The 14,159-nt window shown below is 48.8% G+C and overlaps 1 protein-coding gene across 8 annotated transcripts; it reads left to right on the top strand.

Moving 5' to 3' along the window:
- The first annotated feature begins 329 nt into the window (after positions 1-329).
- On the top strand, positions 330-14,108 carry LOC116938827 (MARVEL domain-containing protein 3-like). 8 transcript variants are annotated; one of them, XM_076054854.1, is made up of 5 exons: positions 3,368-3,736; positions 4,199-4,323; positions 7,430-8,007; positions 9,549-9,697; positions 10,265-14,108. In XM_076054854.1, exons 3-5 carry the CDS (start codon positions 7,434-7,436, stop codon positions 10,760-10,762), a joined length of 1,221 nt encoding a protein of 406 aa, XP_075910969.1. In that variant the 5' UTR covers positions 3,368-3,736; positions 4,199-4,323; positions 7,430-7,433; the 3' UTR covers positions 10,763-14,108. The 8 variants fall into 8 exon arrangements, with proteins under 8 accessions (XP_075910983.1, XP_075910957.1, XP_075910969.1 ...); XM_076054858.1 differs by having other exon boundaries at positions 4,199-4,327; XM_076054868.1 differs by lacking the exons at positions 3,368-3,736; positions 4,199-4,323 and adding an exon at positions 330-353 and having other exon boundaries at positions 7,423-8,007.
- Positions 14,109-14,159: the final 51 nt, after the last annotated feature.

The following is a 14,159-nucleotide window of genomic DNA, read 5'->3' as shown; positions in this document are numbered from 1 at the left end:
AGGACTTCACACAAACCTTCTAAAATCCTCTAAATAATGTAAAATAATCCATTAAAAACTGCAGTGCCTTTGCGAAAGAACATTTTAGGCTCACGGGGTTCCATCATTCATAATAGGAGGAATTATGCAAAGTTAGTCTTTCCTTTATTCATTCCAATCATCTACATGGGCCAAATAGTCCCAGTTGCATGTTGATCAAGACTCCTGAAAAACTGGTTCCACAGGTAAAGTGTGTAAAGAACTTAACGCTCTTTTATTTGACCACGAATGATAGCTCAACTAAGTGGCTTAGCGGCCAATCGAGAAGATGGATGCAACATTCAGCAATCTTTGGAAGGACGCCGATCAATGAGGTGTGGTGCTGACTGTTGTGTTGGACGACTTTCTGAGTTGCATTACATTTCTAAGTTTGCTAAGTATGATTTCTATTTGTATTTTCTCTCCATCAATTGTTTCCCTCTGTAAATTTCGCCCCCACCCTCTCACCCGTTGCGACAGCTCCCCCCTCCTAGGATTAGTCGACACTCATCACTTGCAAATTCCATCCCTAGTTCCACCCACTTACCCTACGTTTATAACCCTTGGTTTTCGTAGCTCTCTCGCTACATTTCCTCCTCAGCAGTCCGCCTGGTGTGTTTTTTTCATTTTTTTTCACCTGAGGACGATAGCTTGTGTTGCTATCGAAACGTCGTGATTTTATTAGTTATTTTTCCATCTACGTGACTTTACCGAAAGAACCAAAGGTGAATGACAATATCTCTCCGCTCAAACGTGTAAGGGGCCGTCCATAAATGACGTCACACACCTAGGGGGGGGGGGTCAGACATTTGTGACGATGTGTGACAAGGGGGGGGGGGGTTTGAGAAATATGACGTCACATCAAAATTCACAACTTTAAATAAATATAGACAACACGTTCTACTTAAATAAATATACTTTTAAAACACATTATCCTGCGGAGGGAGCTTGTAGGAACGTTGGGTTGCTCGGTCAATGGCCAGGGTCAACGGCGGCACCACCACGTGGTGGATTCCGCAAATATGCCCGACTGTGAGGGCGGGCACAAGCCGGCCCCTCCCCACCCAGCCCCACCCCTCCCACCCCCACTCAGCCCCACCCCTCCCAACCCCCCAACCAGCCCCACCCCTCCCACCCCCCACCCAGCCCCACCCTCCCCACCCAGCCCCTCCCTCCCGACCCAGCCCCTCCCTCCCGACCCAGCCCCTCCCCACCCAGCCCCACCCCTCCCACCCCCCACCCAGCCCCTCCCCACCCAGCCCCTCCCCACCCTCCCCTCCCCACCCTCCCCACCCAGCCCCACCCTCCCCTCTCCACTCAGCCCCACCCCTCCCACCCCCCACCCAGCCCCACCCTCCCCACCCTCCCCACCCAGCCCCTCCCCACCCTCCCCTCTCCACCCAGCCCCACCCCTCCCATTTTTGGATGCACAACGGACAGACGGACACAATAATCCCCTGTGGGCTGGTGGTGTAACCAGGAGGTTCCGACCAGTATTAATATTTTCTCCTACAACATCAGAGTGCAGCGCCACATTAAATACGCACTACAATGACAATAGTTTAAAGCGATTTGAAGCATGTTTTATATGGTGGGAGGGGGGCCAGAGCTTTGTGACGTCATATTTGAGGGGGGGGTCTGACTTTTTGTGACACCGTGTGACGAACGGGGGGGGGGGGGGTCAAAAATAATCCAAAATCGCGTGACGTCATTTATGGACGGCCCCTAATTGGAGCGCTAGCCCAGTGGTAGTAGGGGGCACTGCTCTGTGAACCCAGCGCACCCCGAATTCCATTTCCCGCTCACGACCCCAATAACAGTGACAGCGAATCTCTGAACCCGTCGTGGGCCGCCCCTAGGTCGACTCGGCCTTAAAAAAACCCCACAAACGAGTGCCCGGTACCATCAACACGGCGCAGCCGTGCCGGCCTTCACGCTCCTCGCTCACCGCACTTTCCTCAACAGCCTGCCGAGGCTACACGGGGGAACTTTACTTTGGGGTGCGGGGGGAGGAGCCGGGGGGGGGGGAGCCAGGTGGGTGGGGGGGAGCCAGGTGGGTGGGGGGGAGCCAGGTGGGGGGGAGGCAGGTGGGTGGGTGGGGGGGAGCCAGGTGGGTGGGTGGGGGGGAGCCAGGTGGGTGGGGGGAGCCAGGTGGGTGGGTGGGGGGGAGCCAGGTGGGTGGGGGGAGCCAGGTGGGGGGGGGGAGCCAGGTGGGTGGGGGGGGGGGAGCCAGGTGGGTGGGGGGAGCCAGGTGGGTGGGGGGGAGCCAGGTGGGTGGGGGGGAGCCAGGTGGGTGGGGGGAGCCAGGTGGGGGGGGGGAGCCAGGTGGGTGGGGGGGGGGGAGCCAGGTGGGTGGGGGGAGCCAGGTGGGTGGGGGGGAGCCAGGTGGGTGGGGGGGAGCCAGGTGGGTGGGGGGGAGCCAGGTGGGTGGGGCGGGGGAGCCAGGTGGGTGGGGGGAGCCAGGTGGGGGGAGCCAGGTGGGGGGGGGAGCCAGGTGGGTGGGTGGGGGGGAGCCAGGTGGGTGGGTGGGGGGGAGCCAGGTGGGTGGGGGGGGAGCCAGGTGGGGGGGGGGCCAGGTGGGTGGGGTGGGGGAGCCAGGTGGGTGGGTGGGGGGGAGCCAGGTGGGTGGGGGGAGCCAGGTGGGTGGGTGGGGGGGAGCCAGGTGGGTGGGGGGAGCCAGGTGGGGGGGGGGGAGCCAGGTGGGTGGGGGGGGGGGAGCCAGGTGGGTGGGGGGAGCCAGGTGGGTGGGTGGGGGGGCGCCAGGTGGGGGGGGGGAGCCAGGTGGGTGGGTGGGGGGGCGCCAGGTGGGGGGGGGGAGCCAGGTGGATGGGTGGGGGGGAGCCAGGTGGGTGGGGGGGGAGCCAGGTGGGGGGGGGAGCCAGGTGGGTGGGGCGGGGGAGCCAGGTGGGTGGAGGGAGCCAGGTGGATGGGTGGGGGGGAGCCAGGTGGGTGGGGGGGGAGCCAGGTGGGGGGGGGAGCCAGGTGGGTGGGGCGGGGGAGCCAGGTGGGTGGAGGGAGCCAGGTGGATGGGTGGGGGGGAGCCAGGTGGGTGGGGGGGGAGCCAGGTGGGGGGGGGGAGCCAGGTGGGTGGGGCGGGGGAGCCAGGTGGGTGGGGCGGGGGAGCCAGGTGGGTGGGGCGGGGGAGCCAGGTGGGTGGGGGGGGAGCCAGGTGGGGGGGGGGAGCCAGGTGGGTGGGGCGGGGGAGCCAGGTGGGTGGGGCGGGGGAGCCAGGTGGGTGGAGGGAGCCAGATGGTCAGCGGGGGTGGGGAGCCAGGTGGGCGGGATGCGGGGGGGGCCGGGGGGCGGGATGCGGGGGGTGGGGGTGGGAGCCTGAGGGGGCGGGGGTGGGGGGTGCCCAGAGAGGCGTGCCGCGTCCCAGGTGCAGTGAAGGCTTCCTCGGGGCCGTCTTGCGACCGTCTTCGGCTGACATCCCTTAGAACAACAACAACAACACCAAGAAGAACAACAACAACACTACCGTGCTTACGTACGTCGTGCCCATCTTCTCACGGGTTCCACCTTCGGCGCCGCCTTCACTGCGGGACGTCGCCTTCCGTGGGCGGCGGCGGCGGCGTCTTTAGGCGTCAGGCACCTGGGGAGAGCACCTGGGGTGTGGGTGGGTGGGCGAGTCGGTGGCCGTGTCGAGGAAACGCCGAGGCTTCTTTCACTCCTGCGGTGGTGGCGGCGGCGGTGCTGGTGGCCGCCGTGGATCTTTGAGGTTCGTTCCAGGCCACCGTCTAATCCAGGCGCACTTGCACCGTTCGTGGTTGTAGTTATATATCGGTTGTAGCTGTGGTGCTTGATAAAATAGTGGTGGTGGTGGTCAAAACGAGAAATCGTGGGCCATCATCTCAGACGGTGATTTTTTGTTGTTGTTCACCTTATGAACGAAGCTCAAAGCACACCGAATAGAGCTTAGTGTGCACACCCCCATTGTTTTGCTAATGGAGTAATGCGTGTCCTGGCTGCGCGCGTTTTTGTCTAAACTCTGCGGGCGGAGTGACACAGTCGCCCCGTTGTCTTGGCGGTGGTGGTGGCGTTGTTGTTGCGTTTTCCGCCATCAGTGTTGCGTTGACGAACTCCGGAAACAAAGTCTCGACGCGTGTCGCCTGCACGCCCTCGTGTCTGACGATGATGGTGACGGCGACGACGATGATCAATGCAATTACTGCAATTTTAGCACTTTTCATCAATTAAAGCCATTGCTGGACGAGGGCCCTCTCCCCGTGGCCGGCCATACTTTACCACTCTGGTTGGTGGTGGAGGGGTCTGAGCACTTCGCCACTGGTGGTGCACGGCATACAGGCGGGTACAAAAGTCCAGCACCGTATATACCTTTAATTCTCGCACGTCGTTCTACATCGATCAGATCGGAAGTTTCAGATCGGAAGTTTGAGATCGGAAGTTTCAGATCGGAAGTTTCATTTCAGAAGTTTCAGATCAGAAGTTTCAGATCAGAAGTTTCAGATGAAAAGTTTCAGATCAGAAGTTGACTTCCCAGTGGGTAAAGTTAATCGAGCTAGGAAGTTCCTTTCACAAGGGCCACTCGGACGGCCGACGTCAATAGCCAATCCACTGCTGGACGTATGTGTATGCACTGCATGTTGAACTTCTTTCGCACCGTACGTAGCCAAACCGCGCGAATCCGAGGTGCGAATGAGAGACCGTCTTCACGCCCTGCTGGTCATGGTGGGTTAGTTTGGCCATACTTCACCAAGTTGGTCAGTTTGGGTGATTGAAGAAGGGGGGCAGGGGTCGCCCTAACGTAACGCCAAAGTAGCCTATGAAAAACATGTGTTGGTGCGCATGGTGATCACCCATCCACCACTATTAAACCAGGCTCATCGCATGCTTAGTAGCTCCTATCGTTCGTTTGTTTCTCGATATGCTTGTCCTGGTGAGGGTCGTGGCGGCAGCGTGTTCAGTCGTGGGGGTCCAGACCTCCCATTCCTTGGCGACAGACGCTAGTTTTACATTAATATACGCTACTACACTACATTATACACTACTATATACTATACACCACTCAAGCTCTTCCTGGGGGGGGAATTCTGCGGCGTTCCCAGGCCAGCCGAGCGACAGAGTTGCCGCCAGCATGTCTTCGCCCAGTGGAACGTGCTGCCCGGTAGAGTTCCAAGAGGAGCCTATCGGGTAGCTTTTTAAACTCCATCGATAATGATCGCAGCGAACTGTGAAACGTGACATGTGGCTGGCAGTGTCGCCGGTGTTGCCAGTGGGGGTGGTAGTGGTGGTGGTTTGCGGTGGTGTCGGGAGGAAGGTGTAACAGAATGCCATGGACATTAAACAGGTTTTTGTGAAGAATGTTGATGACGAATCGAGCAAACCTGTTAAAGGGGGCAGCTTGGGTTGTTTTTAAGAGCTCGTCAGTGTAGTTACAAGTATACTAGCCACTGTACATGGCAGTAGAAGCTAAATAGTTTTGCTTTTTTTGTAGGTTTCTATTTTGTGGGTTTCCACTACGATTGCTGCTCGGAATGTGAATTCTATGGTTCATCTGGACCCCGCCGTAAGAACGTGTAATTTCAACCTTTTGTTTTAGGTCATTAGAATGTAGCTGACCCGAATGTGTTTAGGAGCATGTGATCCCCTTGTGTGTTGTTGTTTGCATACTGAGAATCAGAACGTTTATTTATCCTGGAGAAATCCGATGTCAAAAAGTTAACTAAAAAGATAGAGGTAAGCAAAATACATACTGTACTGTAACAGTAGTTTATGAGTGGCTGAGTTATACCGTATTATAATGAATACATACCCAGAACCTGGTCCATTTGACATTTGACTTGTCATAAATATAACCCAGCCACTCAAACCACAGGACAGTTTTAATGACGCCAGCAGTCTGATTCGTATTGTTAATGTTACAGAACAGGGAACGCTTGTATAACCAAAACCTAAAATTCACATTGATGCTCTTCGATTGTTTTCCCTTGCATTTGAGTCTTAACCTGCTACATTGACATGAAACAAGTTTGACAGAACTATGTTCTCCTGTAAGTTGTACAGAATGTATGCAACGGCTTGTGGTTTTGACCATATATATTAGGTGCTTTCTATTCATGCCTATGGAAATATGGTCAGGAGCTAAATGCCAATGTCGATATCTGCTAACCAAGAGGGAGGGGGGCTTCAGGAGAGAGTTCGTGTAAGTTTTGTTATTCCTCCTTCGTTGAAGGAGCACAGACTGTAGAAGTTGACATATGGCCCATAGTTTTGAGTTGCATTGCCACACTCGCAGTTGTTCGCTCATTAGGATAAATCGCTGCACTGCAGAAAGATAATTATCGTTGTTTAGCTTCAGAGGCAAATCATCATGACTATATCGGGGCTTGTTTCCTTGGCAAGAATCAATTTTTAAACACTGGATGAAAATAAATTACATAATAACTCTAAAACCACAAATTGCTATACTGGAAGTACTGTCAGGCCCCATGAGTACATGTGATTAGATTATGACATGTAATTGATCACATGCCAGATTGTGCTTTGTATTGCCAAACTGCAGTTGGGTGTACATGTTTTCACGTGACATTCATGTCTTGAAGACTATTCTGTGTGTAGAAACAATGTATATTGAAAACGTGTTTTTGAAATGTACGGTTTCTGTAGTTAAAATATTGGCAAGTGGAATTTTGGTTGAGTGGTCATTTGATTTAATTCCCGGTCAATTAACTTCGCACATCGTCCTACCCACGTGAGCAGCCCTTTATGCAAAGCCAACAGTTAACCCACTCTGCCATACAAACGTGAAATTTACACCCTTGGCTCAGAACTGACAAGGAAGATGAGCATTTAGCCACTTTTGACTTTTTTACTTAAATATTATGTGGGTTATAGCATCTGCACAGCATTGTTAATGATGCCACCGATTTAACATCTACATGCATTGATCGTTGTGTTTAATGCTGATGTGTAACTGCATTTTCCTTGGTAATTCCCTTATACATGTATATCGATAATACACTGTTTTTTTTTATATAACTTGTTGATTCAGGTCACCCTTAAAATAGAGCTTTGGTCTCAATAGGGCATCATATGTGAATAAAATCCAATGTTATTATTAATCAACCACAACAAAACTACTATTACAAGGATGCTGAATGAATTAAATCGTTTACGACTGTACTGTATATCCACACTGGCTCAGTGAACAGTGTACTAGCCACTGGGAAATATGTAGACTTCTTAATGATATACCACCCCTATTCATCCAAACTTAAAATGTTACAATGTCCTTTAAATGTATGTCTTATCTTCTTCATGCAAGTCATGTGCTTTTGATTTATGCGAATGAATCACAACCTGTTAAATTATTTGATGAAGCACCTACTCCACAATTGTTGTTTACATAATTTGAGCTGTGACCTTTATCTTTTTAAAATGCAGCCTCTAGAAACATGACGGAGTACGCTGGTAAGAGTGCAAGAGGTCGAGATCAGAAAAACTACCGGGGCAGAGACGCACATGGGAACTCGGACAAGTACAGGGACCGAGAAAGCTATCGCGATAACGATGCCTACCGGAACAGAGATGGCTACGGCGACAGAGATGGCTACCGGGACAAAGATGTACGCAGAGACCGGGACAAGTATGGAGACCGAGAGAACTATCGCAGAGACGACTACCGGCAAAGAGACGCCTACGGTGACAGAGATGGCTACCGGGACCAAGACGTGGGCAGAGACCGAGACAAGTACCGAGACCGAGGCTACGACAGGGACCAAGACAACTACCGTGGTCGAGACGCGTACGGAGACCAGGACAACTACACAGAGAGGGAGCGGGTGAGCAGAGGTCCGCCGCGGAATGACCGGGAGAGGACCGAGCCGCCTGCCTATCGTGACAATGGCCGTTACGTGGAGCCTGTAGCTGCTGACCCCCCCACAATCCCCGAGGAGTATTACTACCAGAAAGAAGTGTCATGGGCAGCTTACTACTTTGCCAAGCTCAAGTACCTGGCCACGCGGAGAGGTAGGCCTGCATGCATCTCAATGCCATTTTCACTTTTGGATATTTGTACTTTCAACATTGTAATACTCCATTCCAAAAGATATCATCATGTTCATCCTGTTTACATAACTAAGTTGTCAGTTTTGCCGTAATGTCTGACACTTGGCGGAACGCAATATGTAATATATTTACGTATGTGTTGTTAATTTAATATCCAGATAAATCTTAAATGTGTTGGGTTTTTCCAACAATATACCCAGGCCATTTTAGCACACTTGGAAAATGCCATCCACAGTAAATTGTAACAGATGCATGCATTTCAATTGTACACATGTACCTTATGGCGAAGATATTGCATGCACCCATGCACATCATCAATTACACTGCAGAGGGATCTCCTTTCTCTTTTGAACAGCAAGTGCTTGTACGTTGTAAAGATGAGTGCGCTATTGCATTTCTCCACAGTCAGCAAACTTCCAATTCGCTTACTGCAGGAAATATTCAAAAGTGTTACCTGTGATTAGTAATAATTATATTTAATATAAGAAAACACCGCATTGGACACGTGGAATGACTTAATGTCCCTCGGAATTGATGCCTGTTTTTCAGTTGAGCCAATGCAGCTGAGATCCAGGGTTAAAGCCCCTAGGTGGCCACCAGAATACAAAAAAAGTTCTCGTCTAGCATATTGCTGAGCTCAGCTGGGTCCCCCATTAAAAATAAAGCATCAAATAATGTTCAATAACTAGAAGCTTGGTTTCCTAAAACACAGGTGCAAAAAACATGGTGAAATGATGATCACATTTTCGCTGGTGTGTTGCTAACAGCAGGGAGTGCCCATTAAGTGGAGAGTTGTGCAAATCTAGTCAATAAAAATAAAATGAGAGGCAGCTTTCCAGCTTCTTAGACTATAGTAATGCATGTTCCAGCATTTAGCCATGTTCAAACTCTGGTCAGCCATGCAAGTTGAGGTTATTGTGTTTAACAAGATTATTGCGTTTGTCGAGTTATTGTATTCTGGCACAACATTAAATTCAGCTATTATTTTTTTATTGCCCATTTCTGATAGCTGGATTTGAAAATATTCTGCATGTAGGTATGGGCAAAATGGCTTGCTCATCTGCACTCCTTAATAGTGCTTATTCTAGTGGTTTTGTAAGGTATGGAATTTATGGCTATTAAAAAAAATCTTGTCACATCATCCAGGTTCCACAACAAAGTGGCTATAAGGTGTCGTACAATAAAGCTCCCATTCTATATCTGATGGCTCACAAGAATTGGAATATTTCTGAAAAATAAACGAAATAAAACATTGTCTTAGCATGTCCGAGTCACCAGTCAAAAATGAACATCCGCATCCAAATCTTTGTCTGCAGATGATTTGTTAATTATCAACATGAATCAACGATGCTTATAATTTCCAATTGAAAAAAATGTGCCATATAACTGCAAAATTATAAGTGTGTAGCATGCAAATACATTTCCGGATACGATTGCGTCGCATGTTCTATTGACACGATTGGATCTTGCTCTATTCTATTGGCGGCTGTGCCCTCCACCAGGGATACTGCAGGCCACACAAGTGCTGCTGTCCATCCTGTCCGTAGTCCTTGCAGCTGCCTCGCAGAGTGCTTCGCCCGGCTACCTGAGCCTGGGCGACCTTGGCGGAGTCTACTACTACAGCCTGGGTTACGCCTACAGCGGCTTCACGGTGCGCCTGTCTGCACGCACCCTGTACTCGCACGTCCGCCAGCAGCACCTTGTGTTGCAGACAAAAGGGGGTGGGTGGGGGGCTCTTGTTCTCCTCTCAGATACCCATAGACCAGCATTTCCCAGGCTAAATGATACAACATTACACCTCTTTCACATATCTTTCCGTTCACTGCAAAGCATTGAAGTATTTTTTGATACTTATCCCATGAGCCACACGGCATTCTGAGAGTGCGTAATATCAGCAGCATTGGTTCAACACAAGCCAATGCTTGACCGGTTTCAACATTAACTGTCTCCACACCAGTCAAGCCTGCTTGACCCAGTGCTGGTGAATTGCCCAAACTGTTGATGTTAGGATCATGAAAATCGGTTTCTATGGTTGCACTACTCTAAATTACTGACAAGCATTTGTGGCTTATCAATTTAGAGTTCATTATTTTATACTTTAAACATATTTCCAGTGCACACACACACCATTTGGAAGATGACGGTTCAAAGTCTGGCCTGCAGAGTGGGAAGTAATAAACACCCCCAAGCTAACAGTGTGTGGGCCTTCTGTGTGTAGGGCAAGGACGCTGAGAGACTCAACGACCTGGATTTGAAGTATAATGCACTGAAGACGCCAGCAGTAAACCTCACCCTGGCTGTGGTTCTGCCCGCGATGGGGTTGTCGTTTTTGTTCATAGTCCTCGGGCTTCTGCACATTGAGCGGCGGGCATGCGGCTGGCTCCTCTTTGAGGCACTTGTGAGTCTCATATATGGCCTCGGTTTGATCCCCGCAGTAGCATTTTACCTGCACTACAACATCGAGAAGGTTTACGGCACGCAGGTGTGCAAGGATCGCTCCGATATGCTGGCGAGCAGAAATTACACCTCGACATGCGTTTTGCACGCCACCGAGATCATGGCGGGTGCGTTTGCGCTCCTGCTAGCGATCTCCTACCTCATGAGCATCTACGTGTGCGTGAGTGACTTCAGAGAGGCACGCCGGCAAAAGGTTGCTGGGGGTAACGAGGACGACACGGCCATGGGCCCTGTGGCCGCTTCTGCGTACGTCACATGACGCGGTCTCGGAAAGTAGTTGCGTGCTATCCGCTTGATTGGGCCATTCTCGAACGTGAAGGGGGTTGCACTGCGAGAGATCTGGAGAGGATTATTTGTCTCCTCACACGCTGATAGCACAGTCTGGTTATAAACATTGGGGAGAAAAAGGCAAAAAAAACCATTTGAAACTCACCCATGGCGCAGAGCACATCAATGGGATGAATGAAATGTCAACATGCTTCGTTTAAAGATGTTATGGTACCATACCCAAAGGGCTTTGCGAGCGTCACCAGAGCACATGCAGGATATACGAGTGGGATTATTTATGCTGAGCCTTATTGAATTGGTTCGCGTAATATATAAAAAGACGTTACGTAAACATGTGCACACAAGGAGTGCTTAAATTGGCAAAGTTAGTGATCAGATGTGAGAAATTAGTATTTTGTATCACCGTAAACTATGACGATATTAATTGGTCAGATATAGTCCAAAAGCATTGAATTGTGGAAACATTCATTTGGACAAATCATATATAAAGTACAATGTGCCTCTAAGTGTATTAGTGTATTGTTGGACAGACATTGGGTATACCGACTGTTGCAAAGACTTACTCTTGTTTGTTCGAGAGTACTTATTCCGGTTGCAAAGCTGCTGTCAATTCCGATGACATTCATGTAATCGCCACTTGTATTTGTGTACAGCTTTTTATATTGCCGTTCCAGTTATTTTTTAATTGTACCTTCATGTCGATAGCCTTGGTGTTTAGTGACTGGACGTGTTATTTTCAGCTTACATTAATGCCGTCGATATGTATATGTAATTTATATCTAAATGCAGACACGAGTTAAAGCGAAGTGAATTTTAAATTACACGTTGATACACAGGCTGTGAACGCCTCGGGGTATATTCATGAATAACCTTGCTTGCTGATTAATGCCAAATTATGGTGTTTTGGAATTTTGTATTGAATTTAGAAATCTCTACGACTGTCTTTAGCTTGTGATTCAATTCTTGTCCTGCTTCAATGCACGAATTACATGTGAATTCACTTATAAACATTTATTGAAAAAAATATGATCGCGGACAATATTATCTTGATGTGTCAAAAGTGTGGACATTGGTCAAGCTAAAACTTGACTCCTAGACTTTTCAGCTACCCAATATTCCCTATAAATGACATTTATAGTCTCTAGTCCCTTTGAAAATAATTATTTTCTGATAAATGATTCTCCATTAACGCAGCTAATTTGTCCATGCTACATTTGCATTATTGGTACATTATACTTGAAACAAACAAGACCTGTTATGTGTGGCCGGTGGAATTTTATTATTTACACAATGCACTCTTAATTATTACCTTTTTCATGATTTTTAAAATAAAGTTCCAATATATTTTACAATGTAGGATGTTTGTTATGAGCAAACTGTAGATACCAATAAGTTTACTGAGCACAGTGCTGCACATCTAAAAGAAATGTATACGATCAAACTATAGTAAAACTGAGTTAGTAGATTGAGATATGTTAAACAATTATATGTATACTCTTTGGTTCTTTCGGAAAAGTCACGTAGCTATAAAATAAATTATTTGGATTCCTGCAGTCACGAAAGCTTCAAATCAATTATATGTGTAGTAATCAATATATGGATTTTTTACTTAAACATAGTACTGTACTGCATCAATATTTTGCAGAAGAACGTTTGTGCTCTGTTTAACATCGCCTCCCAGTGGTCATTGAGAAGCATCACAATTGCCAGTGCAATTGCAGGAGTGAAGACGACATTTAGAATAATTGATTTTGTAAATTTTAGCATGTGTGTTGAACGTGGGTTTCCTCCGGGTTCTCAGTTTCCTCTCATACCTAAAAAAAATATTTCTCCTTCCTTGTGCCCTTAAGCAGACCCCCTCCTTGGCCTGCTTTTGTCAGGGGCGGAGCCAGGATTTTGACTTTGGGGGGGGCTGACTTCAATATTCTGAGATATCCAGTGGATGTTTTCCAATGGGCGCCACAAATATATATCAAACAAACTTTATTGGATTTGAACGCGGAGTTTATTAATAGGTCGGAGCCGCTGATGTGGCTAATAAGTTCGATAAGTTCGAAAGGCTGCCGCTCAAGCAGCCTGCAGGGCAGCACACAAGGTGGCAGCCTGCAGCATTTTGCAGCAGCCTGATATCAGGTTATCCCGATTACCGACTTTCCCAACATTTCAGGGGGGGCTGAGCCCCCCCCCCCCCCCCGTGTCCCCGCCCCTGGCTATTGTTTCTCTCTCCAAGCTTCACCTCTTCTCCGTTTCCCATTCCCTTCCTCGTCCCTCCACTCCATCCCGTCCCTCCCCTATAGCCCTTTCGTGACCCCTACGTGCCCTCTGTCATGGTCACTCATTCCTCGCCCCTTACTCGCCTCCTTGCCGCCATCGAAATCACTAATGTTACCTCCTTTAAACTTCGTAAAATGCCTTGAGTTTAAGGTGCTATATGAATATAAAATAACATAAAAAATGTCCAAACATCCTACTGCCCAAAAAAGTACCTGCAGATTTCTGGATTGGGATTACTCATAGCAACAAATATCCCCCCCCCCCCTTCCTGTGAAATCGTTGCATGATCCTCTTGATAGTGTTTTAAACGAGTGTAATAGTCGGCAGTCCACTACCCACATACACCTGTCGTGGAATTTACCATTGGCATTCAGAGTATGTGGTGAGCTAATGAAATGTGCATTGTTACTACAGACTCTTTTTTTCGTACGGCCCTTTGTCAATCCACTGTCGGTAATGTTTGACTGCTTTACCATGCTGGCCACAGTGCGGGTTGGTTGAGATCTGCCCTTGGTGTTAGCCGTGGTCGGGAATCTAACTCGGGTAACTGGGTTCATAGGGCAATGCGAGAACCACCTACCCACCACTCTCCACCCCAAACCGCGTTGCGTTTTTGGCCAAATATTTATTCACCAGGCTAACGAATACACATGCACCTTGAAGTTTATCTCAAGAAGTCACCATACAGAGTGAAATGTTTGAGTGTGCGGTAATGTACACACGGGGTGGGGTTTATTTTCACGATGACATAAGGCACTTTGAGAGAGAGACGTGAACGTAATATAAATAGGTTGAAAGGGCTTATTTAGATTGCCATTCGAGCATTCTGCACTTTGGCAACTGTAATGAACTCTGATTTTCTCGTGGTTTGAAGAGAACAAAATGTGCCCATGTTCATTCGGCAATAAGCAAATATCGGCTCTAAAGACCTGCAGAATAATACTTTTGTTGCTGGTCTGTTTGAAAATACAGTAAATGTAATATTCATTTTTGCGTGTGATGCTGTTTATTTTGTCTAATTAAAAATACATCCATGCTGTGCATACGCTGTTCTGTTTATACTTGTATAATGAGGCATAGCTCACTTTGTAAAT

This window comes from Petromyzon marinus, chromosome 4 (genome assembly GCF_048934315.1).
Source record: "Petromyzon marinus isolate PM22_M1 ecotype Great Lakes invasive population chromosome 4, UKy_Petmar_22M1.pri1.0, whole genome shotgun sequence".
Taxonomy (NCBI): Eukaryota; Metazoa; Chordata; class Hyperoartia; order Petromyzontiformes; family Petromyzontidae; genus Petromyzon; species Petromyzon marinus.
Note: the sequence above shows the minus strand (reverse complement) of the source record. Positions and strands in the feature narration are given on the sequence as shown.